Raw genomic sequence first — 26,604 nt, 5'->3', positions numbered from 1 at the left:
CTGTGGGGAGACAGGACCCGAGAGATGGTTTAGATCTGCCTGTTCTGGACGGAGTTACACTCCCACGATTGATCAAGTATGTAGCTTGGGAGTGCTCCTGGACCCCAAGCTTTCCCTGGTTTCTCAGGTTGAGGGGGTGGCCAGGAACACTTTTTATAAGGTTTGGCTGATACGTCAGCTACGTCCATTTCTAGAGGCGAATGAGCTTAAAACATATGCTGGTAACCTCCAGGCTTGACTACTGCAATGCATTCTACATGGGACTGCCTTTGTACGTAGTCCGGAAACTACAATTGGTACAGAATGAGGCAGCCAGATTGGTCTCTGGGATGACATGAAGGGACCACATAACACCGGTTTTGAAAGAACTGCACTGGCTGCCCATGTTTCTGGGTGGAATACAAAGTGATGGTTCTTACTTATAAAGCCCTTAACGGCTTAGATCCAAGTATTTAAGAGAGCACCTCCTTTGTCATAAAACCTGCTGCCTGTTACGATCTTCTGGAGAGATCTGGATGCCACCAGCTCGTTTGGTGGCAACCCATGATGAGGCTTTCTCTGTGGTTGCCCCAGGGCTTAGGAATATGCTCCCTACTGAAATAAGAGCATCTACTTCTCATTTTGTTTTCAGGAAGAACCTGTTTTCTTTTGATTAGAATAATTTTTAATAATTTTAAATGCTTGTTTTAATATATATTTTATTCTATTGTTTTTATGTCATGTATTTTAATTTATGACTTTTAAATATTTTAATTTTTGTACACCGCCTAGAGATGTACATATCAGATGATATAGAAATATGATTGATTGATTGATTGATTGATTGATAAGAGAAGCTATTCACACACTTTGCAAAACCAGGCTAAGGGAGCCCAGCCTGGTTTTGCATGTGAACTGCTGGGGTCGAGCCCAGTCCCAGTGGCACCACAGTGGCAAACCCACCTCCTCCTCTCAAAACAGGGTTAGAGAGTAGTGAGAGCTCTCCTAACTTCATTTGATCTGCCACGTTTAAGCCATGGCTGCTTGTAGCCACAGCTTGCAGACTCGGGGAGGGGGTTCTCATGTGGTGCATTATTGGAAGTGGGGGACAGGGGAACATCCTGGCTCCTCAACCCTCAGAGATACAGGAAGCAGCCACTGGTGCTCATCTGGGCAGGCAATCTGCCCGCCAAGGGATGGCAGGATGATCATTTGTGAGGAGGTAAGAGCTTTATGGCTTCCTCCCTGCAAAACGGGTAGCCCTTTCTCACTGCAAGTGGCTCAGGGAGTCATCATTTTAACAGGTGCTTCTTTGCCCAATTAGCAGGGGTTAAGTTAGTTCTTCATGTTGGGGTCCTCATCCCAAATTGCTGTTTTGAACTGTCTCTTACTTGGCAGTTGATCTTTCTCTAATAATGACTTTTTCTCAACCCCTGTTCGGGACAGCTGGCACTGTCCTTGCATTGTGGAGGAGCAAACTTACTCCTCTGTCATGGCAATAATACTTGGTGTAAACCAAGCACTCCACATAAATGCTTGATCACATGGATGTTCTGCTTGCATTATTCTTACTTGAGAGAGAAGAATCACATGAACTACTGCATGATTAAGCATATGCATGGAGAGACAAAAGTAAATAAAGCATTATCAATGTGGTGGTGGGGAGAGGGCAAGCTTGTGCCACCTGTGAAGACAGTACCACCCATCTAGATGTATGAATGGGGGCTCCATCTTCCTTTGCTCCCCTGTCTATCTCTTCTCTAGTTGGGTTTTGAACCAAGAAAAATTCAGTTGGCCAAGAGCCCTGACACTGACAGAAAACTGTGAGTTTTACTGGAAGTTCTGAATAGTCAAAGAGCTTCCAGTAAAGCTCAGTTTCTTGTAGCACTTTATGTTAGTTTCCTTAGTTTCTCTCACTTTCACAAGAGTATGTATGCTATCAATCAAAGCCTAGCAGTTGCCGAATTCTAGAATATAACTCAGCAGTTTTTGGATGGAGATGGGCTATGAACGTTCCATTTTGATCTGTGGTAATTTTTGTGAAACTAAGGATCTCACTGGTATTTTTTGTGAAACAAAGTTGAGCATAAGACTGTCTCAGAATTCCATAAGGGATTATGAGATAGTCACACATATTCCCTATACAAAAATGTGCATTGATGTTTTGTATTTACAATAAAAGTTTTATATAACTTCCTGAAAGATGGGTTACATGTTGTCACTTCTTACAAGAAAAAAGTTTTTCTTTCTTTCTTTGATCCTTTTTTAAAAAACATTTATATCCCGCTCTTCCTCCAAGGAGCCCAGAGCATACATACTTCAGTTTATCTTTCACAACAACCCTGTGAAGTAGGTTAGGCTGAGAGAGAAGTGACTGGCCCAGAGTCACCCAGCTAGTTTTATGGCTGAATGGGGATTTGAACTCGGATTTCCCCGGTCCTAGTCCAGCACTCTAACCACTTCACACGCCTTGACATGTGTTTGCATCATGTGCTTAAATACATGATGATTAAATATGAAGCCAGCAGTTATAGACCCACATATAACTGCTGTAGAACTTCTCTTGCCAGTGTCTAAATGGAGAGTTAGAAGCCATAGAGAAACCCTCTGCCATATGGCAAGTAGTATTGACAAAGAAATGAACAATAGAAGAATTATTCTTTAGTGCCCTTTTAACCACCAAGTCAGAAAAATAAGCCCTTGTGAGGCTCCCTTGGGTCTACATCCCACTCAATGCCCCACCGCTGCTCCAAGGGCTTTCTTGTGGCCTCAGAAAGTACTGGAAAAAAGTACTGCTGTGAAGAAAGGAGAGGTTGCTCCACCTTTGGCCCCCATCTCCTGGCCCACCACTCAGTAGGGATGTGCACGAACCAGTTCAGCGGCCCTTTTACAGACTGCCGAACCAGTTCGGAATGTCTGGCGTTTGGCCAAACCTGCAGTGGAGGAGTTACCTTTAAGGAGCAGGGAGGGTGCTCTCTCTCCCTGCCCACCATGTTTCCTCCGCTGGTGCTGTGGCAGAAATCAATGGAGCAGGGCAACAGCATACCTCCCTGCCACCCTGGTCAGCATCTTCCTGGATGTGGCCAGTGCTCGTGCGCACGTCATGCACATGCACATGCAGTGGCCACTTCCAAAAATGCAGCAAGTGGGTAAGAGCACCCTCCCCACTCCTTAAAGGTAACCTGCCACCACCAAACCTGCCTAGACCCAGTTAATGCACATCCCTACCACTCGACCACCTCCAACTCCATAGGTGATCCCCACCCTTCGTCCTCCTCAGAGGTCTGGCCCTCATCATCAGCCAGAACTCCTTTATGTAGCCAGCAGCAGACCTGCAAGTCTTGCAACATCCAAATCTTGTAAAGAGCATGGGACCTGCCACTCTTCCTCTTCCTGGCCCTGCCCTGGCATTGGCTTACTCAGCAGCAACCTCGCTGATCCTCTATACAAGGGGCGGGAATAGCACGAGGCATGTGCGGTTTTCAGCAGTCCTGGCCACCAATCAAGGCAGCCGCCACCACAGGGCTTGCCATGCTTGTGCCCTGACAGCCCTTCTCATGAATGCAGCCTAACTTGACAGTCTTAGTAAAATGTGTTAGATCTGGCTCTTGGGCCATATGGATGTGGGTCTACCAAGCCTAAACTGGCCCAGACAGCTCCAAATACAACTGACAGACCCAGCCTCTTCTTCAAGGTACCAATGGAATTGTCCACATATTTTATTTATTTATTGAATATTTTAACTCCAGTCAAAGTGGTTTACAGATAAAACATACAGAGACATCTACAAAGCCACATTTTTCAATGCCAAGTTTTCTTATATCAAAATGAACTCAATTATATGAAAAATATTAGAGGATGGTAAACCAACAAGTATTGCATTATAATAAATTTATATTCAGGCAGCAAACATCTCATTAAAATAAAGACATTAGTGTGTGAATGGAACATCAAATGCCAAGTGTAACAGGAAAGTCTTGGCCAGTCTCCTAAAAGTTAATTAGCTGCCTGATCCAAGCAGTAAAGTACTCATTCTAAACATGTGCCTTACAAAGGAATTGTAATCAAACCAAGAGCTTACTTAAGTTCTATCTCCAAAATACATGCTGCATGATTAGGCTATTTGGAAAACTGATGTATATGAGCTTCAGTGAGATGATTCAAAGGGATGCCGCTGTAGTTGAAAAGGCTCTGTTCTTTGCTTTCACCAGCACCACTTACCTTAGGAGAAGACCCTCACAGGAGATCTTCAAGGATAAGAGGGTTCATCTGAGGAGAGGTGCTTCCTGAAGTAGGCTAGACCTACAGTCTTCCTAGCCAATCTGAAGAAAGAATCCTTACAGCTTTACATTCTGTTTTATTTATGGATTCTCCCAAGTGTAAACATGTTCCTGTCTGCCATTGCAAATAGTGGCTCACCTAGGCAATTTTAGAGCCTGGACCTTAAGGCCTTTGTCAGCCCACCCCCACTGATCCAAAATATGCTGCAATCCACTACATTATTTCTTAAAGTACAACATGTTTACAGAACATATCACATGGACAATCCTACCATTTAAATTAGCTGAATGCTGTTTTCACACCAGAATATGCTCAGACAAAGTTGGAAACCTCTCTCTCTCTCTCTCTCTCTCTGGTGGTATTTTCAGAATAAATTATGAATAAGATATTTCCCACAGACCTGCATGATGAGCCACTCTCCTCTCTTTCCCCCATGCTGTGAAGTGCACCAGTCCCAGCAAAGGTGGAGGGCACGGGCACAAGCAGTGAAGAAATTCCTGGGAAGGGGCGGTGGCAGGGCTGCGGTGGGGAGAGGAACGGAAGAAACATGGAGGTGATGGGGTTGATGGCAAGATTTCACAAACAGGAAAAAGGGAACTCCAAACAGGTGGCAGGGTGTGTGGAGAAGACCATGTAAAGAGGAATGCAAATCTCTCCATGGCAGGGAAACACCTCTGCTCTAGTAACAAAGAGGTAGTCTGCAAAGTGGGTCACAAAAGCCCCAGGGTGACCTAACAGGGAGGGGGTTGAGAAATAAGGGTGGAGCACTGTCTCCCCTGCTGACCTTCTTCCATCATCACAGCCCTTTGGGGAAAGGGGAGAGGAGAAGCCCCAGCTCTATGGGCAACTCACACCATTGAGCAAGCTCCGAAAGCTAAGGCACCACAACCTGCTTGCTCATCCCATGTCTTGTCCACCCTGCACAAAGAGGCTCTGATGGGCACTAATCCCTTTCTTGGTGGGAGTGGGGGAGAGAAAGTGTTTAATGCACTCTCTCTGGGTGGGACGCATTGAATATGGGAAAGAGAGACACAATTTCGCCTTAGCCCAACTTCAGTCAAAAACTCTTGGGGAAAAAGAGGATTATAACACGGGGGAGAGCAATACTGGCCGCCTGCCTTGGGGGAGACAATCTTTGAATTAAAAAGCTCCCCTCAGCACTGTCATTCCTTTGTTCTGTGGCCAGTCCCAGCCTGAGGTGGGGTAACCCTCCACAGGGTCTCATACTAACTGGTAAGTCAGGCTCCCATCTCTCTCCTGACAAACACATACAGCAGCCCTCATGGTGCTGGTGGTTGGATGATGCCCACATGCAGATTCCTTCCTACAAAGCAAACACATCTGTAGCTGTAATCTCCACCAGCAATCCGGGAGCAGCCTTGACAAACTGGGTGGGGTGGCGCGGCAAACACACACTCGCCACACATGGAGTGAGTGGTTTCTGCTAGGGCAAAGAGGTGGATGAGGGAGGGGGAGGGACAAGGCAGCACTTGGAGAGTCAGCAGAGCGCCATCATCCCATCACCTCTGCCATCCCATTGAGTCCCTGGGGAAGGAGTGGAAGAGCGCCAACCTTGCTCTTTTACTGTGCCCAACAGCAGCAGCTGGAGCCTGGAGCTCCCTTCCCTCGACTCCACTCTTTTCTCAGCCAGCCCAGGCTGGTACCAGCAGTACCGCGGTACCGCCTGTCTAGCCCTGCTCCACTGGCCAAGTGGCACCTGCTGGCCGGGGAAATTTGTCTCCTGTCCTATGCAAGCACACGCTTTGGCTGGGTGGAAGCATCTCCAGAGGGCTGTTAGTGGCCAGGCCCACCCAGCACTGCAGGCCTGCATACACCATCACACAAATGAGGAGATGGCAACCACATCTTCCTGGAGGAGATTGGAAGTTCCAATGTCTCACCATGACCACCATCTCTATCACCGAGCCACATGCTGGAATTGGAAGAGAGAGGTCATTGGGTGGTCTGGGTGGACTGGCAGTGGGTCCCTGTTGCAGCAGGCAGTGGGTCTTTCCTTGTGTTGCACATGGCCTCCTGGCCCGTGCAGATAGCCTCTGGCAGTGGCGTGGCCTCATCCACACTGCCACTTGGAGGCCCCCAACTCTGAGCACTGCATGGCTTGCACCGAGGGGCCCGGGCCCACACACATGGCGTGCTGCACAGGAGCGGCAGAGGACACAGAGCACAGGGACATTTGGAGCCCCTCCCCACCAGAGCACACATGGACGACCAGGTCCGCAGGCTGACACACACATGGCAAACGCCATTTCAGTGGCTGCCACCGATTCTGTGTGGGCCGGCATGCCACCATGATCGAGGCCCAGGGGATGTTCAGAGGCACCTCCTACTTGTGGAGGACCAGACTAGAGCCCAGAGGTCTAGTTCAAAGAGTGCCACTGCCTGCAGATCTCCCCTCCCTTAGTCTGTGGCTGGTGCACGTGTGTAAAGAGTGAACTCTTATGGTCCTGCCTCTGTGCAGACTGGCTTGTTCTGTGCCAGAATTCTGGCCACTATTGCACTGGGAATATCTTATCCCATGTTTCACCTGTTAGACTGAAATGTCCTATTTTACTGGAAATCTGGGAGTGCAAGATTACCGTGTGAAAGTTTCCTAGCAATTTTGATACCACATGAGACCATCATTGAGGTCCAAACTATAGAGTGCACATTAGTAAATGAAGTTTGCATTGCATTCTTCAAACACACCTCTGTGCTTCTAGCTGCTACTTGAAAAGCCTCTTCCCACAAATCCAAGTCTGAAAAGGCAACAGAACTTCAAAAGCCCAACCTGATATCCCATGGGTATGGCATGTCTTGTTCTGTGCTGAAATGCTGCTCCCTATTTTAGTTGGACAATTGAAGCCCCAGGATTTGATATGTAAAGCACAAAAATGTCTCATTTTTCTGACTTCCCTTGTAAGCAGTGCTTCTGGTGTACTGTATACCAAATTTCATCCTTTTGAGTAGCCAGGAAGCCTCTTAGTTATTTGAGCATACACTTTTCCTGTTTTAAGGGAAAATGTATAAATATTGCCCCCTTCAAATGTTTCTGTTAATCAAAGTGTTCTGAATGACCTGTGAACCAATTTCAGTTTCCTAGCTATTATGAGAGTACCTTAATGATTTGAGTGCCTTGTTTTGACCAACAGGTTTTGTTATAGATCCTTCATTTTCAGATTTTTCTGTATTGGACTAGATGTATACCAAATTTCAGAGCTGAAGTTCATTGAGAATTACTCTAACAAATGTAAGGTCTGGCAGTCTAGCTGACCATCTCTCTCTCTCTCTCTCTCTCTCTCTCTGTGTGTGTGTGTGTGTGTACACACACTTTATCATAATGTGTAAAATAAGTCACAAGAGAAACAGTGATTTGCTTTCCCCCCCACAGGGACTGCATTATGCTTTGTTGCTTGAATAGTGGCACAAGCTTTGTGGCTGGTTTTGCTATATTTTCTGTCCTTGGCTTTATGGCTTATGAACAAGGGGTACCAATAGCAGAAGTTGCAGAATCAGGTAAGTTCTAAAAATATATCTGATATTAATTATCTTCTAGCATGCTTCCTTTGTAGATAATCAATTTTTAAATTTGAGATTTATTTTTTTTAAAGGGAGGGTATACTCCTCTACCTCCACTTCCCCCCCTTTAGACTCATATTCAGTCTTTTGTCAGATCCAAATGAACTGAAACTGAAAATCCCTTAATGTGATGTAGTACTGTTGAAAATCAGTTGAAGAACAATCATGTATGGAAATTAGAACAAGTCACTAGCCACCTTCAATTTTTTTAAAAAACAACAACACCCCTGAGTATTAGGTTTTCCCATGCTTTTTAAGGGGGTACATGATCACAAGGGCTGTGTTGAAGCTTAATCCATAAAGGTTGTAGGGCAAAAAGGGGGCTTGGGGTACAAAATATACCCACTGCAAAACCCAAGATGACCGGTTTTTGTTTTTAGTTGCTTACAGTCACATGGTCCCCCTCTCTGCAGTTCCTTTGGTACCATGGAGGCAGAGGCGTATCTAGGGAAAATAACACCTAGGGCAAGCACTGAAATTGCGCCCCCTGTTCAAAAATCTGACACCCATCTTTCAGATAATTTTACCATAATATCAGCTCAAAAATACAAGTCAAGCTCGTTAATCTTTTAATATTTCAAAAACTGTTTAGCAGTGGATGTAGCCAGACCAAAAAATGCTGGAAAACTACAAATTTAAGTATGCTGGGGCTCATGAAATACCCAAATACTATGTGGCGGTGTACTTGGAAAACTAAACAGAAGTGCCTGTCTAATTCTCTATTATGCATTGTAGCATCACTATTACATAAGTTTTAAAAATAAATGGAGAGTTTGACTTTTTAAAGTCAAGTTAAAAGTTAAAATAATTAAAGGATATGCAGAGTAAACTGTGTCACTGCTTGAAATATATTTTAGTATTTCAGAAAGACAGTTAAAATGAGAGAAAGAGAGCAAGAAACTCCCAGTGGCCTTAATACTAAGGATTTCACATTGATTCAAAGACAAACTCACCATTCACAAGCCCTGATTCTCTGTACATAGTGCCAAACTGAATATGTGTACAGTGACTTATATTATATTTTTAAAAAATTAAGTCTTTTTTTTACCTGTAGCTCCTTTGAGGGGCTTCCTAAAGGCCATGGGGAGGGGGTCTACAAAGGTTGCCCTTCCCCCACCAGCCTCTTAATTCACCATCACAGCCCGTCCCGGACTGATTTTCAGGCCTGTTTGGGCCTGCAAAGATCAGCATAGTGACCATTTTGGAGGCCATCACGCATGCTCAAATGGCCTCTGTGAGGCCTGGCAAGGCTTAGGGTCTCGCAGGGACCATATGAGCATGTGCGGTGGCCAATTAAAAAAAATTTTTTTTTAAAATGGCCGCGAATAACAAAATGCCCACCGCACATGCTCAAATGGCCTCTGTGAGGCATGGCATGGCCTAGGCCATTTTGTGAGGCCATTTGAGCATGTGTGTTGGCCATTTTGTTTTCAGTGGCGCCCCCCTTCAAGTGGCGCCTGGGGCACATGCCCTGCCTGCTGCACCCTAGATATGCCCTTGCATGGAGGTATTCTAGTCCAACCCCTGCTCTGCGCAGGAATCTACTACAGTATCGCTGACTGATGACAGCCCAGCCTCGGTTTAAAATCCTCTAGCAAAGGAAATCCCTTACTGGGCAAGGCAGATTGTTCCACTGTCAATCAACTCTTACAGTTAGGAAATGCTGGCTATCAGCTAGCCTGAATCTGCTTCCATCCAATTGCAACCCATCTCACCTTGCCCTCAGGAGCAAGAGAGAATAAGTCTCTTCCTCCTTCTATGTGACAGCCCTTCAGATATTGGAAGATGGCAGTCACATGTATCATCATATGCCCACCACCACCCTCTTAGTATTCTGTGTTCCAGGTTAAACAAGAGTGTGATCATGTCATGGCACCATTTATTTTATTTTATTTTATTTTATTTTATTTTATTTAACACACTTCTGTACCACCCAAGACTCATGTCTCCAGGTGGTTTACAACAAACAAACAAAAAGCTAAAGCATTAGTTCAAATAAATGACAACAAAAAATGTAAGACTGTCGTTAAAACAAAATAAATGACAAATTTTAAAGCAACATTTTAAAGTAATACTAAAACTGTTAAAACAATATTTAATTAAAAGCCTGGGTGAATAGGTGTGCCTTTAAAGACTTTTTAAAAATTGTCAGAGATGTGGAGGCTCTCACCGTGCAGCCGCTCAAATTTTATGTGACAATATTAGTGCTGAGAAGTGAAACCCTCATTGTGAATGGATGGGGGAAAGGAATGCTGGGCCAGTTTGGGCTGATGTTCCCTGTCCTAGAGAAGTTTTACTTCCAAAAGCAAGCAAAACAGTTTCTGCTAAGTTGCTTCAGTAACAGGCTGTACTCCCTGCACATCGCAAACATCTGGCACATTTTTGTTTGTTTGATTTGATTTTCTCAAGCCCTGTCTGTTACACACATTCCAAGGTTTGCCTCAAGCTGCAGAAAGATCCTGCCCACTTGCATGATTATGTAGATACAGAGAATGCTTGCACAACTTTTATATATTTATTATTATTTTTCTATGTAAATAACATTGATAACTTTTGTTGAAAAGTGGTATATAAGTCTTAGTCATAGTAGTTGTACAACCTGTGGCATGCCTCATTTGTTTTAAAGGGGACTTTTGTCCAACTATTCTACAAATCTCCAGGTTTTAGCTCAATGTGATCTTTTTGTACTGGCACAACTCTGCTTGTTACATAAGCATTTGGTTAGGATGTTACCCAATGTTCATAGTTCTTTCAGCTGTTCAGTAACACTCAGCTCTTCATTTTTTAATCATACTAATTACCTCTTCCTAAAGCCAAATGTGGTTGGGGATTATGGGAGCTGTAGTTCATCAACAGCTGGAGAGTCATGGTTGCCTACCTCTCTCCGAAAGGATCTTTTATAACAGATCATGTTTTTGCCTTAAACTTAATAAAGTGATTGTTACTCAGGTATTAATGATTTCTATGTATTTTCTTTTTCAGGACCTGGGCTGGCTTTCATTGCTTACCCAAAAGCTGTAACAATGATGCCTCTTTCTCCATTATGGGCAACTTTATTTTTTATGATGCTCATATTTCTTGGATTAGATAGTCAGGTATGGACCAAAGATTACTTCAAATAAATGTGGATCCAAGTTTTTTCGGCTGTAAACTAAGCTCACATCTTCAGTTTCTTCTGAGCTAAGGGGACCTTCATGAAACCTAGTTTCCAGCTCAAAGTTATGGAATAGTTGCTCCATTGTGCATGTAACAGTAGACACAGCAAGAATTTTGAAAAAGTCAGTAAACTATTAGGCTTCCTTTCCATCATGCGGGACAATAAAAATGATGGAAGGGGGTGTAATTCATTGAATTCATGAGCAAAAAAAGAGAATGAATCAGGGACATGAGTTAGCATACACCAAAAATGTGTAGCAGGCATGCTAAACAGAAGGTGTGAGGGCAAATGCAGTCCAGCACTGTCTCACTTGCCTCACATTGGATGTTGCTTGAACTGCTGCAGTACAAGCAGAATATTCTGCTGCAATTGCTAAAAACCTAGATAGCCTGGGCTGTAAATGTTGCAAGAATATTATAGAACAAGTGCTACAGAAATGATAGATAATTTATTCTCCGTTGTTTTGTCCAGTTTGTGTGTGTGGAAAGCCTTGTGACAGCTGTGGTGGATATGTACCCAAAAGTTTTCCGGAGGGGATACAGACGAGAACTGTTGATTCTTGGTCTTTCAATTGTGTCATACTTCATTGGTCTAATAATGTTAACAGAGGTAAGACAGATTTATTTGCTTTCAGAGCTGTGGGCCAGAAGAAATTAAGTTGTCTTCTTTTAGCCAGTGTTTGTTGTTTTAACATTGTATTAATCATCAAAATATTGATAAAATCTTCCTAGGTGGAAACCTTCCCACCAATGTATTTTAAAGCAAAAATGCTTTTGTTCAAGGCACCATGGAGTTAAATGGGATCATGAGCACATATTTCCTTGCTTTATGCATAGCTGTAGAAATGCCACTCACACCACTGAGTGTCTAATGTATATGAATCTGGAAATGGAACCTTGGTCTTTTGGTTGTGAGAAATATATTAATATATCCTAATGGGATCCCTGCTATGCAGATTGAGTCTGGCTGCCTGGGCTTTCTGGATTTATCACACCTGGAGGAAAAGGTGGTGGTGGAAGCAGGAGGAGGATGAAAAAGAGCAATAATGAAAGCAGGCAGGCTCCATCTTTAAATTCTCTCCAGTGTCTGGACCTGAAACAGCACATTGCTCCAGAAATGATGTGCTGTGTTGGGACTGGACATTAGGGAAATATAAATGATTCATATTCACCAGCATGAGAAATGCTAGCAATTAAAGCAGGCACCATTTAAATTCCCAAGAGCCTTGCCCTGACAAAAAATGTCACTCTAAAGTAGGGCTGAACAACTTGCAATGGAAGTAAGCAGGAGCAGAGGGCACTGCCATGAGCATTTTAATTCCCCCAGTGCCTGGCCCCAAAGCAGCATGTTGCTCTAGAGTAGGACTACAACTCCCACTATCCTCAGCCACAGAGGCCTATAGTCAGAGATTATCAGAGCTGATACTCCAACATCTGTAGGTTTGGGGCAGCCCTGCTCCAAATTTGAGCAGCCCTGCTCCAGAACAACATGCTGCTTTGGGGCTAGTCACTGGGGGAAATTAAAATGGCCATGGCAGTGCTCTCTATCACCAACCCTCTTCATCCTTCTCGTCTCTTTCTTCTATCACTGCTTCAATGAACAGAAGAAGCAACACTGAAATCAGGAGGAAGCAAAGGCAGAGCAGTGGATAAAGTTGGCTGGAGTGTACTGCCATTTTAATTCCCTTAGTGATCTGTCCCATTGTAGTGTGAGTGACAGTTAGCAGTGGCCAGACAATGCGGGATTAAAATGTTGCATCCTTTCTAGCTTGCTGGTGGGTGGCTCTGGGGAAAAGCTTAAAGCAGCTGAGGAAGGAGAAAGGAAAGTGGGGCATCAGCAGTGAGCCCTTTCAGGTGGTATAAGCTTTGCATTTGCTGATGCTGGGCTTGTCTGCATCCACCACCATTTAGATAAATCATCTTTCTGCTTTCCGCCCAAACCCAGTGGGGGCATGCTAAAAGCTGAACTCACCACAGGACTGTGGTCATGCATGTAGCATAGTGTGCACTGAGGAGGAGCTAAAAGTTAACATAGGGCTTTTTTTGGCGGTGGTGGGATGGTGGTGGTGGTGGTCATTGCATGGTAAATGGAGTGGTGAGAATAGGCTCTGTTTTTGTACAGCCTTCCAGAAAGTGGTTTCCATGTTATAGCAAAATAACATCCTGGAATCAACATCTGGAAGGTGTCATTCCAGTTAGAAGCTGTAGATAATGCAGATTTTTTTCCCCTGTCATTGTATTTTCTTTATCAAAAGCAGATAGTATATATCATACCCTGAAAATATATCACCAAATATAAAGGAAAAAAGGCAAAACACTCTTGGAAAGAGGATTTGTTTAACATTTTACAATTGCTGACAGCCAGACATTCCATCTCATATTTGAAAGGCAGGAAGACAAAATAAGAGCCATGAAGACACGAGGCGAGAAAATTACTTGAATAGAGGAATTGCTAGAAGTGGCAGGAAAGGAGTTCCTAGTGGCAGGAAGCTCAAATAGCCCAGAAAGGAGTTCATCAGAGTAAAGAGTGCAGGAAAGGGAGCTATACCAATAAAGCAGTAGTGAGTGGGCTGGAGCGTGGGTTGGTAAATGTAAGATCAGTTAAAGCATACCTCAGCAGATGCATACATTTTTTACAACTCTCCTTCCCTTTCTGTTTGATTTTAGGGATGTGCAAACGGTTCGAATTCGAACTGGTTCGGTTCGATGGTTCAAATTCGAACTGAACCAGCCATCAGGTTCGAGCTGCAGGTTTGAAAAAGTTGAAAATGAGATTTTCAATGATAAACCATGAATCTACTCTCATTTGCTACCCTAAAATCTACACTCAGAACACCTCAGAAACAACAAAACCCTGTACCCCATGGGTTAGCAACCCATGGGGGTGGTTGGCACCCTCTGTGCACTACAACACCACTCGCTCTGAGCCACCCCAGCACCCCCCAAGTGCAGTTATGTGGTTGCTGAAACCTCCATTCTTCCTTATGGAGAAAAACCTTAAAGAAGCATAAACTTCAAAAATCACTTCAAAATCAGTCCTTTGCCCAATTCCTTTCAAATAATTCTGGTAGTTTCCTTGCCCCCTTGGGAAGTACCATCCACCACACTATGCTCTAGGCCATCCCTTTCCCCCCAACATGAAGCAATACATTTGCTGGAATCCTTTTTTTTCTTTTTTCTTTTTTTGCTTTTTAAAATGTTTATTGGTTTTTACAATATCTTAACAATCCCGTTACATCTAATTAAGTAAATATAGACTTCCCGCTCATCAATCTGCGCGATTCATTAACTATACAAATCAACCATTGCTATAGTAATTTAAAACTTATATCCTACACACTGCAAACTCGATTTTACTCTACCCAACCTGCTATTATTACTAAATTTCAAACCCTGCTGAAAGGTCCATATTAGAAAAATAGTTCTTTAAGTATAGTAAGAATGGTTTCCAATCTTCTTTAAAAGATTCCAAGTTTTCATCCCTTATCAGTACTGTAAGTTTTGCCATCTCAGCATATTCCAAAATTTTTATCAACCAATCTTTTTTTGAGGGCATTTCATTGTCCTTCCATTTCTGCGAATACTATTCTGGCTGCTGTGGTTGCATACATAAAAAATGTTAAGTTTCTTCTGGAAAACTCTCCTTGCGTTATTCCCAGCAGGAAGGATTCTGGCCTCTTAGGAAATGTCATTTAAAAAATTTTCTTCAACTCATTATATATCATATCCCAAAAGGCCTTTGCCTTCCCGCAAGACCACCACATATGAAAAAAAGGTCCTTCACAATGTCCACATTTCCAACATTTGTTTAGAACATTTTTATACATTAATGCTAATTTTTTGGGTGTCAAGTACCACCTGTACATCATCTTATAATAATTTTATTTTAAAGTATAACATGCAGTGAACTTTAAATCCATTTTCCATAATTTTCCCAAGCTGCCATATCTGTATTATGACCATTTTATCTCCTCCAAAAGCAACAACTTATACATCTTAGAAACCAATTTTTCATCATTTTCACACAGCTCCTTCTCAAATCTCGACATTTGATCCTCAAATCCAACTTTAAGATCCTTCTTATAGATTTCATTTAACTGATGGTACTGAAACCAGTTACTAACCAAATTTTGTAATTCTATTAGGTTTTTAAATTTACAGCCCTTTCCTTAGAAACATAACAAATCCCTATAGGTACCCCATTCAGATTGCATATTTGTCTCTTTACGTGCTAAAGCTTCAATCGGGGATAACCATAATGGAGTTTTAGATTCCAACCATTTTTTATATTTTACCCACACTCTCATTAGACTCTGTCTTACATAATGATTAAGAAAATCTTTATGCACTTTACTTTTATCGTACCACAGATATGAATGCCATCCAAACCTTCTATCGAATCCTTCCAGATCAAGTATTCTGGGATTTCTTTATGTTATCCATTCTTATTACCACGTCAAACAAACAGCATCAAAATACAACCTTAAATCAGGCAGGGTAAGACCACCTCTTTCTTTAGCATCTGTTAAATTTTTAAATTTAATTCTTGGTCTTTTCCCTTGCCAAACAAATTTGGTTATGTCCTTTTGCCATTGCTTGAAACAAGTTAACGTGTTAATTATAGGAATAGTCTGGAAAAGAAACAACATTTTAGGTAAAACATTCATCTTCACAACTGAAATTCTTCCCATTAAAGATAAGTTCATTCTAGTCCATCTTTGCAAGTCGGTTTTTATGGGAATCCTCATTATTCCCTATGAGGAATTAAAAATACTTTAAAAATTCACCAATAAACGGAGGAGTGTCCAATTGCCTTGGGGTTTGGTGGGTGATAGGCACCCCTGGGTGCCTACTACCCACCCCACTTTTGTGCCCCTAGGTTTTCCACAATAGGGGATAATGGGCTGGTTCAAGTCCCATTATACCCTATGAGAAAAATAATTAAAAATATTTCAAATATTCATAAAAGATCGTAGGAGTGACCGATTGCTTTGGGGTTTGGGTGGTAGTTGGTAGTTTGGGTGCTCCACAATAGAGAATAATGGGCTGGTTCAAGTTCCATTATACCCTATGAGAAAAAATAAAAATAAATTTCAGAAATTCATTAAAAATCGTATGAGTGTCCGATTGCTTTGGGAGTTGGGTAGTAGGTACCCATGGATGCCAGCTACCACCCCACCCACTTTTGGAGGTTCTAACCTGTTCAAAACAGTTTGAAATCGTTCAAATTCGAACTGAACCAGGGGGTTTGAGCAAAACCAAAACCGAACCTCCTCCTCCTCCCGGTTGAACCCGGTTTAAATTTGAACTGAACCAGGCAAACTGGTTTTGTGCACATCCCTATTTGATTTATGCCTTTTAAACAAGTTATGTCCATCAAGTTCTATATTTGAAACATAAGAATCGCCCCATCAACTTCCAGTGATTTCAATCAGCTGCTGGAGTGATGTTGTGCTGGGGATTGATAGGGCCAATTGCTCTCCCCCTACTACATAAAGAGAATCACGACTTTTAAAAGGTGCCTCTTTGCTCAGTTAGCCGGGTTTGCCTTCCTGTATTAGGATTTCGAGTTTGTCTTGTTGTTTCCCATACTCTGCACATTAGTATATAGACATTGGAGGCATTGTATATAGACATTGCTATAAGGCTGTGTGATCTATTGAAATCCATGCAAAATTTCTTGATGATAGCAGCATCATTTGCTCCTGTGTGTCACATGCCTCCATGTGCATGCCTCTTCTTACTGGATTTCTTCATGCTCTATAGAAGCCTTCAGAGAAGAGCATCTTGTGTCCTCTCTGCAAATGCCTCTTTTTCCTGAGAAGTCAGTGTAGAAAACAATTCCTCAAGTCCGTTGCCTTCAACAGGGATACTTATTTGCATTTGTAGCACGTGAAATTCATGTACTCTTCAGGTAGGAAAACAAACCTAGCACATTCCCTGCACATTACCACACAACTTGTTTTTTTTAAAAAATTACTGTCCAGGTTGTTTTGAGCTCCTGGTGAAACTGCAGCATTCCTGAACTCCTCCATACACTTCCCTTCTAAACTCCCATGCAAAGATTTAATCTTCTCCACTGTATACCTTTTTTCATGTAGACTGGAGGCCAGAGTACACTTTAGAAGTTCACTTATTGACTTGATGGTTTATTCTAAAGTGGTGTGTGTGTGTGTGTGTGTGTGTGTGTGTGTGTGTGTGTGTGTGTGTGAGAGAGAGAGAGAGAGAGAGAGAGAGAGAGAGAGAGAAACAGCCTGCAAAGATGCAACTGATTCCAGACCACACTATTCCAACTTATTTATATTTACCATTCATTTAGATAGCAGTTAGGCTGTGTCTGTATGTCCTTCCTAATGATGTTTATAACATATTGGTGCTATCTATCTATATTATATCTATAGATAGATCTATAATATATCTATAATATATCTATCTATATTATATTGGTGCTATCTATCTTATATTTGTCAAGCATTATTCCTTGGAGAGAACGTGTGAAAATTTCATGGGGATTTGCTGGAAAACCATGAAGTTATAGGCAGGAAGATTAGTGCTTATTCCCCATTGAAACCAAAACAGACTGGTCAGCAAATGAAGAGATGATTTCATGATGATAGGCCATGAACAGACTCTGACATGAACAAGACCAAGAGACATAAGACAACCTTTTCATTGCACACCTTTAATGCTTCACTTCAGTCAGTTCAGTAGCTAAAGCATGGATACTAGCCTTATCTTCTGAGACGTCCTTAGTCATTGAGGCTAGAAACATGCACTAGAAACATGGCAGTCTGGCAGGTGGGGGGTTAGTTGAGACAGAGGCACACCTAGGTAATTTTGGTCCCATGAGCCCCCCGCCCACCGTGAGTTCCCTCTGAAACCTACTTTTGGGGGCCTCCTGCAGTCACCCTGCAGCGCCATGCCAAACCTCTTCCCCCCCATAATTTCAGCCACCATGTGTGCAGCCAATAGGTGGCAACTAGTGGGGGGTGATCTGAGCATTCCTCCCCCCCCCCCCCCGGCGGTGGCTGGAGCAACCACTGGGCCTGTCCATCCAGCCCAGCAGCTCTTGATAACTGTGAGGCACTCCAGTGCATATGCACAGTTGAAATAGATAGACTCAAGCCCGTGATGTCAGTTATTGGGCCAGAGTTGTTGGGCCAGAGTTGTTGGGCCAAATAGACAGGCCCAGCGTCTTCTCCAGCCGCTGCCGCCATGATGGGGGAGAGGCCTTCTCGCATCACCCCCCAGCCATCACCCCTCAGAGGTTCAGCACAGAGGGGCGGGGTGGCTGCAAGAGGCTCCCCTGGCTATTTGGAGCCCCCCCCCCCAAAAAAAAACCTTAGAGGCCACGGACTGGGGGTAAGAGTGCCTCTGAGTTGAGAAGCATCTTCATGCTAGCTTATACTACAGCATCTTGGCTGTATCTTGCATCTTGGCTACATGGCTGATAAGATATAAGTTCCCAGTCACAGTAATTTACAAATATGTACAGTAGATATATTCCATAACTTGCCTCAGACTGTTAGAAGAAAACAGATTATTAATCACCATTATATCCTTGTGGGGTGTTTCTGCAACCATGAAGCTGTGATAGTGATATCCTTTATCCACTGTTTATTACCAGTTTGCTAGATATCTGAATCCTGGGTTCATGCTTTAGAAGGTTAACACTTAAAATTGCACTGCATACTGAACTAGACATTCCTATTAGGCTAATTATCAGTTTGGGAGGCTCACGAGTATTTAACTTGGAAGTAAATTTTTGAAGTGTTGAATGAACGACCATTTAGAGATTATTTTAGTTATCGCTCAAAGTGTTTCTCCAAGAATATTTGCAGAAGCATTTCCACATTCTAATTAATTTAGATTATACTCTTCAAGCTTGCATTTATAAATTCTAATGCTAGCACACTGAATTTCAATGTACTCTATATGTTTTGATTCCTAATGGAGTATCTCCCTGATGTTTTTTTATTAACAAGGATCCACCAAACAAACTTGAAAAAAATAAATTCATCACACGTGGTTTTCAGCAGTGGTCTCTGATGTTGGTTGCTTCTTTTTTCATTTGGTGAATTTCTTCTTTTCGTTTCCCTTGAGTTAAAACACTCAACATTTCAAGAAGGTTAGAATAAGTTGGATGCTATGCAATTTAAGTTTCATGCATTTACAGTTTTTTCTCTTGATGATTTCTGGAGGAAAGAGGTCATCCTTCTTGGCTATGAAAAGTTATCTGAGGTTTCCCTAATACACGTTACACTTGTAATTCAGTGTGAAATTTCTATTAAGCCTTTGGTATTACCTCTGGACAATTTCAAGACATAAAATTCTATCCATATAGAATATTTAGCTCTGACACATGCTTAGCAGGTTAAAAGCTCCGCGTAAACAATTATAATATTTAAAATCCTATAATTAATAATGGTATTAATGTCATAATTAATAGTATAATACTCCACTCAGTGCAGCAGTGCCCGATGCCCTTACTGGCAGGTGTCACGTCAGAGGCAACCACAGAGAACCACAGGCAACCTGTTGCTATACAGGCATGCAGCTAATGACTGGTCAGAATAACCCAGTGCAGGTTGTGGACAGCATGCCCCCTCTCTGTGGCTGGTGCTGCTGTCCAGTCGGTAGGTGCAAGCCTGAACAGTTCTAACACCACCCCATATTTCTGCCACCTCTTCACAACACATGCTGCTTGTGTTGTGTTGGGAATAACTGATGCCCCTTGATCCTCACAAAGGAAGGGAACCCAGAAATACAATCCAGAGTTGTTAACTATTTTCTTCCTGCTATTTCCTTTTGAAGCAACTTTCTCTTGTCCTCATATGAGTTCTTACCCTTCTCAGAATTTCAAGGTCTGGCACATTTGCAAAGAAAAGGACTAGTTGAATTTGTCTGGGCTTCAGGTTGGCAATGCTGCTTGATGTTGACTGCTGGGATATATTTCAGCAATCTTTTGTTGCAATTTATTCCTCCCCTTCTCCATTGCTCAGAATGGATCCACACGATCTGATTTTACTTTGGCACTTTTATGCTTAGCCAGCCATTTCTGATGGGAAGTAGGGATGAGAGACACAAGTTGTTCCAAGACACAGCATGTCTGCTGCTACTGCTGCTTGAAGAATTCAATGTACCCGTCTGCGATATACACTCCACAATACAAATCAAGCCTGCAGTATGTATTGTGGGCCACTAAATGGCACTGTTGTGCTTCATTCCATCATGTAAAGGCTCTTCTTCAGAAGCCTTTCCAAAAAATTCCCTGTGGATTGTGAGCTGTGCTTAGGGTGAAGAAGCTCACTCCTCTTCAGAAGGCCCACAATGTATCCTCCTTTAGTGGATAATTTCTTGGGAGCATTTTAAAGCAGCACTGAAGAAGCTTTGTTGTGCATTGAATTTCACCCTCAGTATGCCATTGTGGAGCCTGGAACTAGGCCAGCTCTCAAGATGGCTTCAGTAATTAGCTCAGACAATAAATGGTTAGTGTACCATTGAATAGTTCTGGCATGAATTTACTGGTGGAGATTAACAATCTTTTGCTTACGACTAGGGAGCTTTAGCGTATTCCCAAACTCTTCACCATACACACTGCACTCACACATAGTTGCGCTAAGCAAAATCTTGTTCAAAGTTACTTGCTTGCCTTTATTAAGAGAGATATCAGTGAAAGCAAAACTATGGGACTAGCACATCTTTTAAGACTTTGAACTACTGAGAGAGCATAGGTTACATTCACATTTTGCCCTTTCATGACAATGTTCCATCGGGGGCTGACTCTAGTGGTTACTGTTCTTTCAGAAGATTATCTGTGGCTTTTACTTACACATTTAACAGACAATGTAAGAAATCTGAATATTCATATATGGTGCTTCAGAGACGAAAAGTGTTTTCAGTTATTTGGAACTTGAATAGTAAAGCTGAAACTAGGATGCACATTTTGAAAGAGACTGATGCTTAGTGTTCCATTGTAAATTAAAGTATAATGCTACATACATATGTGCTTATCTTTCCCTTTCCATTCCAGATGTTTACTATGTTAATGTGCAGTACCAATAGGCTAATACAGGTGTTATCCATGGGGGGTTCCATTCTGGGCTACAACCACAGATAACGTGGATAATGAGACTACGAGTCAATGGGAATTGGGGGGCTAGGTTCCTTGAGGTTAAAAGAGCTAAAAAAAAAAAAAAAGCAGGGAGGAAGCAGAAATAGGAGCAATAAAGTACTGTACCATGCTCTCCAGGTCTCCAGCTGCCTCCCCAACCCCCAATCTCTCTAATTTTCTGTGGAAAATCACAGGGATTTTTTTAAGCACCACAAAGTGGCTCCGTGCTGCAAATTTGTGGGCAGAAATGACACTGGAAGTCAGTTCTGGCCACCCAGGAACCACGGATAGGCAAATTTGGGTTATTTTTTGAACCGCGGATAACGAGGTCAGGTCTATATAGACCAACTGCAGATACATGAAACCATGGGTGCTGGGACTGCAGATAACAAGAGTACGGTGTAAGGGTTTTTCTCTAGTTATTGCTGACTTTATACTCCTGGCTGTTTAAAGGTAAAGTGTGCCGTCAAGTCAGTGTCGACTTCTGGCGACCATAGAGCCCTGTGATTGTCTTTGGTAGAATACGGGAGGGGTTTACCATTGCATCCTCCCACGCAGTATGAGATGATGCCTTTCAGCATCTTCCTATATCACTGCTGCCTAATACAGGTGTTCCCCATAGTCTGGGAAACATACCAGTGGGGATTTGAACCAGCAACTTATGGCTTGCTAGTCAAGTCATTTCCCACTGCGCCACTAGGTGACAGCCTGGCTGTTTACATGAGGTCATTTACACCTTTACACTGTTTACATGAGGCTACATACAGAGGTCATTCACACACTCAAAAACTGTGATCTATCCAGGTTTGGGAGCTGTGTGTGCTCCCAATTTTTGGTTCTGTGGAAGCAAGGTAAGAGGAAAACGTGGGTAGAAGTAACTGTGTGGAAGAAAGGTAGGAGGAAAAGCTACTCAGGTTTCCCTCCTACCTTGCTTCCACACAACCCAAAATTGGGGGAACACACAGCTCAAAAATCTGGGTAGAACAAAGCTTTTGATTGTGTGAATGACCTCTGTATGTAGGATTGGATGAAGTGTTTTACTTCCATGTAAACAGCCAGGCTGTCACCTAATGGTGCAGCGGGAAATGACTTGACTAGCAAGATTGTGTGAATGACCTCATAGAGTATCCAATTAGATTTTTTTTTCATTTTTTACTGAAATGCTAGTCATAAAGCTTCAGATAGATTACAATTTTATAATAGTTTTACAAGTAAACTAAATTTAAATACCAATGTATGCTGAAATCTAAAACCCTATGACTACTTAACTATGGAAACCAGAACTAAGGGTTTTTTTCTTTTTTAAAAAATTATTAGAATGCTTCTGGGTGGGTGGGATTCAAGTGGGGGGGACTCATTACTATTGCAGAATATGCTCTTGGGTGATTGATTGATTAAGTGCCATCAAGTCGATGTCAACTCTTAGCGACCACATTGATAGATTTTTTTCCAGGATGATCTGTGTTCAACTTGACTTTTAAGGTCTCTCAGTGGTGCATTCATTGCTATTGGGTACTGTTGCTGTTGGGTATTCATTGCTCTTGGGTACTTACCCCTTTTTACATTTTAATGGTTTCTTTTTTAGGGTGGAATGTATATTTTCCAGCTGTTTGACTCCTATGCAGCCAGTGGAATGTGCCTTCTTTTCGTTGCTATATTTGAATGTGTCTGCATTGGATGGTTTTATGGTGAGTCAGCAATTATGGCTACATTGAGCCTCGCTCTGAAAATGCATTGCCGTATGCATTTTCAGGATGGGTCTTCAAATGATTCCCATAATCCACCTTGCAAAGAATGATCTCATGAATTGAGACTGGGTTTCGGGATCAGACTGGTTCATAGTATTGTAATTCACACTACATGGATAACCAATTTAGATGAATCATTTTCATACATGGACTTGCATGGCAGTCTTAGAATGGTTTCATACTTTATTTCATTGTGGCAAGAGAGAAAGCACAAGTCATCATATTTAGGTAACATATTAAAATGAACTTGAAAGGATGAGATATGCTTTTTTCAAGTCTGCAGCTTGCTCATCTCATCACTACAAATCTATTTTCATGTTACATAAAGAGCATGATTAGAAGAAATACAACTCATTTAAACTTCCTCTCCCTCAATGTCATTGTAATGTGTGGAATTGTCCTAAATGTCATTCGCAGCATACAAAGCATTATACTGAAATTAGCATGCAATTTGTTGATCAGTTCCTATACTTACTGTATTTACCTGAATCCAAGACTAGGTTTTTTGAATTTAGAAATCAGGAGGTCATCTTAAATTCAGAGTCCTGTTCCTTTTGAATAAATGAAGATATAAGTGTATTTAACCTCTACTTTTTAACCTCAGCTTAAATTCAGAGTAATCTTTGATTCAGGTAAATGCATATTTTTACAGTCAGTCCACATGTGCATTCTTGTAACATAAATCATCTATGACATGGGACCCAGAAAATCATACTGCCATTCTTCTACATTGACAGGGAATGTTCCCAATAAAAGGCCTAGTGTGTGGTTTTCAGCTCTTTGTGCTGATTCCCATAGGCCAGGCATCCCCAGACTGCGGCCCTCCAGATGTTGCTGAACTACAACTCCCAGCATCCCTAGAAACAATTTTTTGTGGCTGGGTATGCTGGAAGTTGTAGTTCAGCAACATCTGGAGGGCCGCAGTTTGGGGATGCCTGCCATAGGCAGTGCCAAAGGGGGCAAGTGCCCATGCAGAATAATAGGAACATAGGAAGCTGCCATATATATACTGAGTCAGACCACTGATCTATCTAGCTCAGTATTGTCTTCACAGACTGACAGCGGCTTCTCCAAGGTTGCAGGCAGGAATCTCTCTCAGCCCTACTTTGGAGAAGCCAGGGAGGGAACTTGAAACCTTCTGTTCTTCCCAGAGTGGCTCCATCCCCTTAGGGGAATATCTTACAGGGCTCACACTTCTAGTCTTCCATTCATATGCAACCAGGGCAGACCCTGCTTAGCTAAGGGGACAAGTCATACTTGCTACCACAAGACCAGCTCTCCTCTCCCACAAGAGAGCTCTCCTCTCTTGCTGGACAGACTTGAAGGAATACTCAAAAAGCACATTTCTTTATTGGGTAGTGCCTTTCACGTACTCAGAGCGCTTTTCATTGTTTTAGCAGTCAATATACTTAAAGGGCATTTGGTCTAAAGATTTAGCTTTGACGCCAAATCATTTGCACCACACCCCAGCCCTGCATGGAGGTAGCCACTCGATACACTCTGTGCATAGTGGTCCTCCTATCCCGGGAGGGCCATTAAAGAGATCAGAGTTGTGGGAAGCCCCTATGATTTCTTGAATGGGAATGTTTATGAGGAATGCTGACAAATGTAGCCCTTCTTTGCCTTTTCCCCATAGAGGTCTATAGGGATCCAAGTCTTTGCACAGGCCAAAAGAGCGTGTGTGTGTGTGTATGTACATGAATTTTTGTATACATGCTCACAACACAGCAGGTCTCCCTAGGTTCACTTTCATATAGGGATGTGCCCGGACCGGTCCGGACCTGGGTGGTTTGGTTCGGGTGGGGGGTAGCTTTAAGAGCGGCGGGAAGGTTTACTTACCCCTCCCGCCACTTTCCCGCTGTGGCGCCGTAATGTTAAGAGTAATTGGGGCGGCAGGATACCTCCAAGCCACCCCTTCCCCGACGTTGCTCTTCAAAACTCCCAGTAGTGCTTTGCGCGTGCGCGCATCAGAGACGTGGAGTGCAAAGCACTACTGGGAGTTTTGAAGAGCAACGTCAGGGAAGGGGCGGCAGGGAGGTATCCTGCCACCCCAATTACTCTTAACATTACGGTGCCACAGCGGGAAAGCGGCGGTAGGGGTAAGTAAACCCTCCCGCCACTCTTAAAGCTACCCCCCACCCCAGTGCCGGACTGCAGCTGGCAGTTCCGTGCACACCCCTACTTTCATATATATTTAGGATGTATTAATGTGAAATATACAGTTATGTTTCTTTCAGAAACCTAATTTCTAAAAGGAATTTGGAGCGGGCAAAGCTGGGGAATAAATTTGGAGGGTACAAAAATGCTCCCCCAAAATGCACTTTGTCTTTTTCTGTGTCCATTCCCCACCCCATTATTATTTTCTATTGCTGCACCTGCTAAGATGCTGAATCAAGTGCATTTGATTCATGTTTTTAAGCTTTTCTTGACAATCACAGAGGCTAGAAATATCCTAAAAGAAGGAAAGCATGAATTCGCATATTGCTGAATCAGTCCAGAAACATAGGCACAGAACATACACTGTTAAAGTCACACACACACACATTTATGTGTTAATTATGCTTCATATTTGTTTTATACAGGAAGCAATCGTTTTTATGACAACATTGAAGATATGATTGGGTACAGACCATTGACATTAATTAAATGGTGCTGGATGCTGCTCACTCCTGGCATTTGTGCAGTAAGTAATAAATGTGTGATTAACATGGAAGAGCAATCTGGAAGTTCTTGGCAAGGCTTTCCTCCAGATGTTTTGTAGAAATTATTTTACAGAAACGAATCAACATTGAAGAATATGACATATATATTTATATAGGAAATTCACATCTAACAGATCCTAAATGGTGTACTATTACCTTATGTCATTTAACAAGATTCACCTGAAATGTTCTAATAAATGCTGCTTATTTCTTGCAAGTGACATGATGTGCAGTATACTGAGGTTGTAACACTTCATGCTGGGGCTGCTGCAGACTTCTAAGGCAGCCCCGGTGTTGTTCTGAATCAGTGGTGCTCGTACCCCTGGACTTCGGGGCTGAGGGGCCCCCAAATCCTCCTTAGTCTGTCCTGAGTGGTGTGGTCACCACTGGCCCGCACTGCACCGGGCAGCTGAGTGTAATTGTTACCTGTCAGGTGCTTTAGAGACAGAGGGAGGAGTGGGGGGAAATCTGTGGGATAGGAATATGCTTAAGTTATGTGTTGAAATGTTTCTGCTAATGCATATTTTACATCTTTACATTCTTGTGATCAGTTGCTGTTTGGGTCCTCAAGAACCATGTATTTAAAATACTGGGAGTGTCATGGGGTGTGTGTTCAGTTCAGTTTTATTATGATCTTTGATCAGATATATAATCCAGATCAAATAAAAGAAACCTTAAAGGTAGATATCAGTATAAACACACATATGCATATACACAAGTAGAATCTATTACATAGAAGATTGAGATAAAATAGTATAGGATAAAACAGAACTAAAAAGATAGAAATGGGGGAGTAATTAAAATTGGCCGTTTCTGGCACACCGTGTGTGGATCTTAATCACAGCTGTACCGAATTTGGCTACTGTGTGTGAGACAGAAGTGTGTTTATCAGAAAGAAATGTCTATATAAAATTAATCTGAATTATCAGGGTATTAAGAATGAGAGAAGCAATATATTTGGAATGCAGCTCACAATAGAAAGAACAATGCAGAAGCACATGGCCAATTGTCTCAGTATTTCCATTTCCACAAGGACACAGTCTCTCCA

General features: G+C 42.5%; 1 protein-coding gene across 2 annotated transcripts in view; it reads left to right on the top strand.

Moving 5' to 3' along the window:
* Positions 1-26,604, top strand: part of SLC6A11 (solute carrier family 6 member 11) — a 283,028-nt gene that overhangs the window by 240,817 nt on the left and 15,607 nt on the right. For both annotated transcript variants that reach the window (XM_053294644.1, XM_053294643.1), the window contains 5 exons: positions 7,649-7,773; positions 10,819-10,931; positions 11,465-11,602; positions 22,692-22,794; positions 25,437-25,537. In XM_053294644.1, coding sequence (XP_053150619.1) covers positions 7,649-7,773; positions 10,819-10,931; positions 11,465-11,602; positions 22,692-22,794; positions 25,437-25,537 — 580 coding nt within the window. The remainder of the gene's footprint in view (positions 1-7,648; positions 7,774-10,818; positions 10,932-11,464; positions 11,603-22,691; positions 22,795-25,436; positions 25,538-26,604) is intronic.

Source organism: Hemicordylus capensis, chromosome 2 (assembly GCF_027244095.1).
Source record: "Hemicordylus capensis ecotype Gifberg chromosome 2, rHemCap1.1.pri, whole genome shotgun sequence".
In the NCBI taxonomy this organism is placed as follows: domain Eukaryota; kingdom Metazoa; phylum Chordata; class Lepidosauria; order Squamata; family Cordylidae; genus Hemicordylus; species Hemicordylus capensis.
Note: the sequence above shows the minus strand (reverse complement) of the source record. Positions and strands in the feature narration are given on the sequence as shown.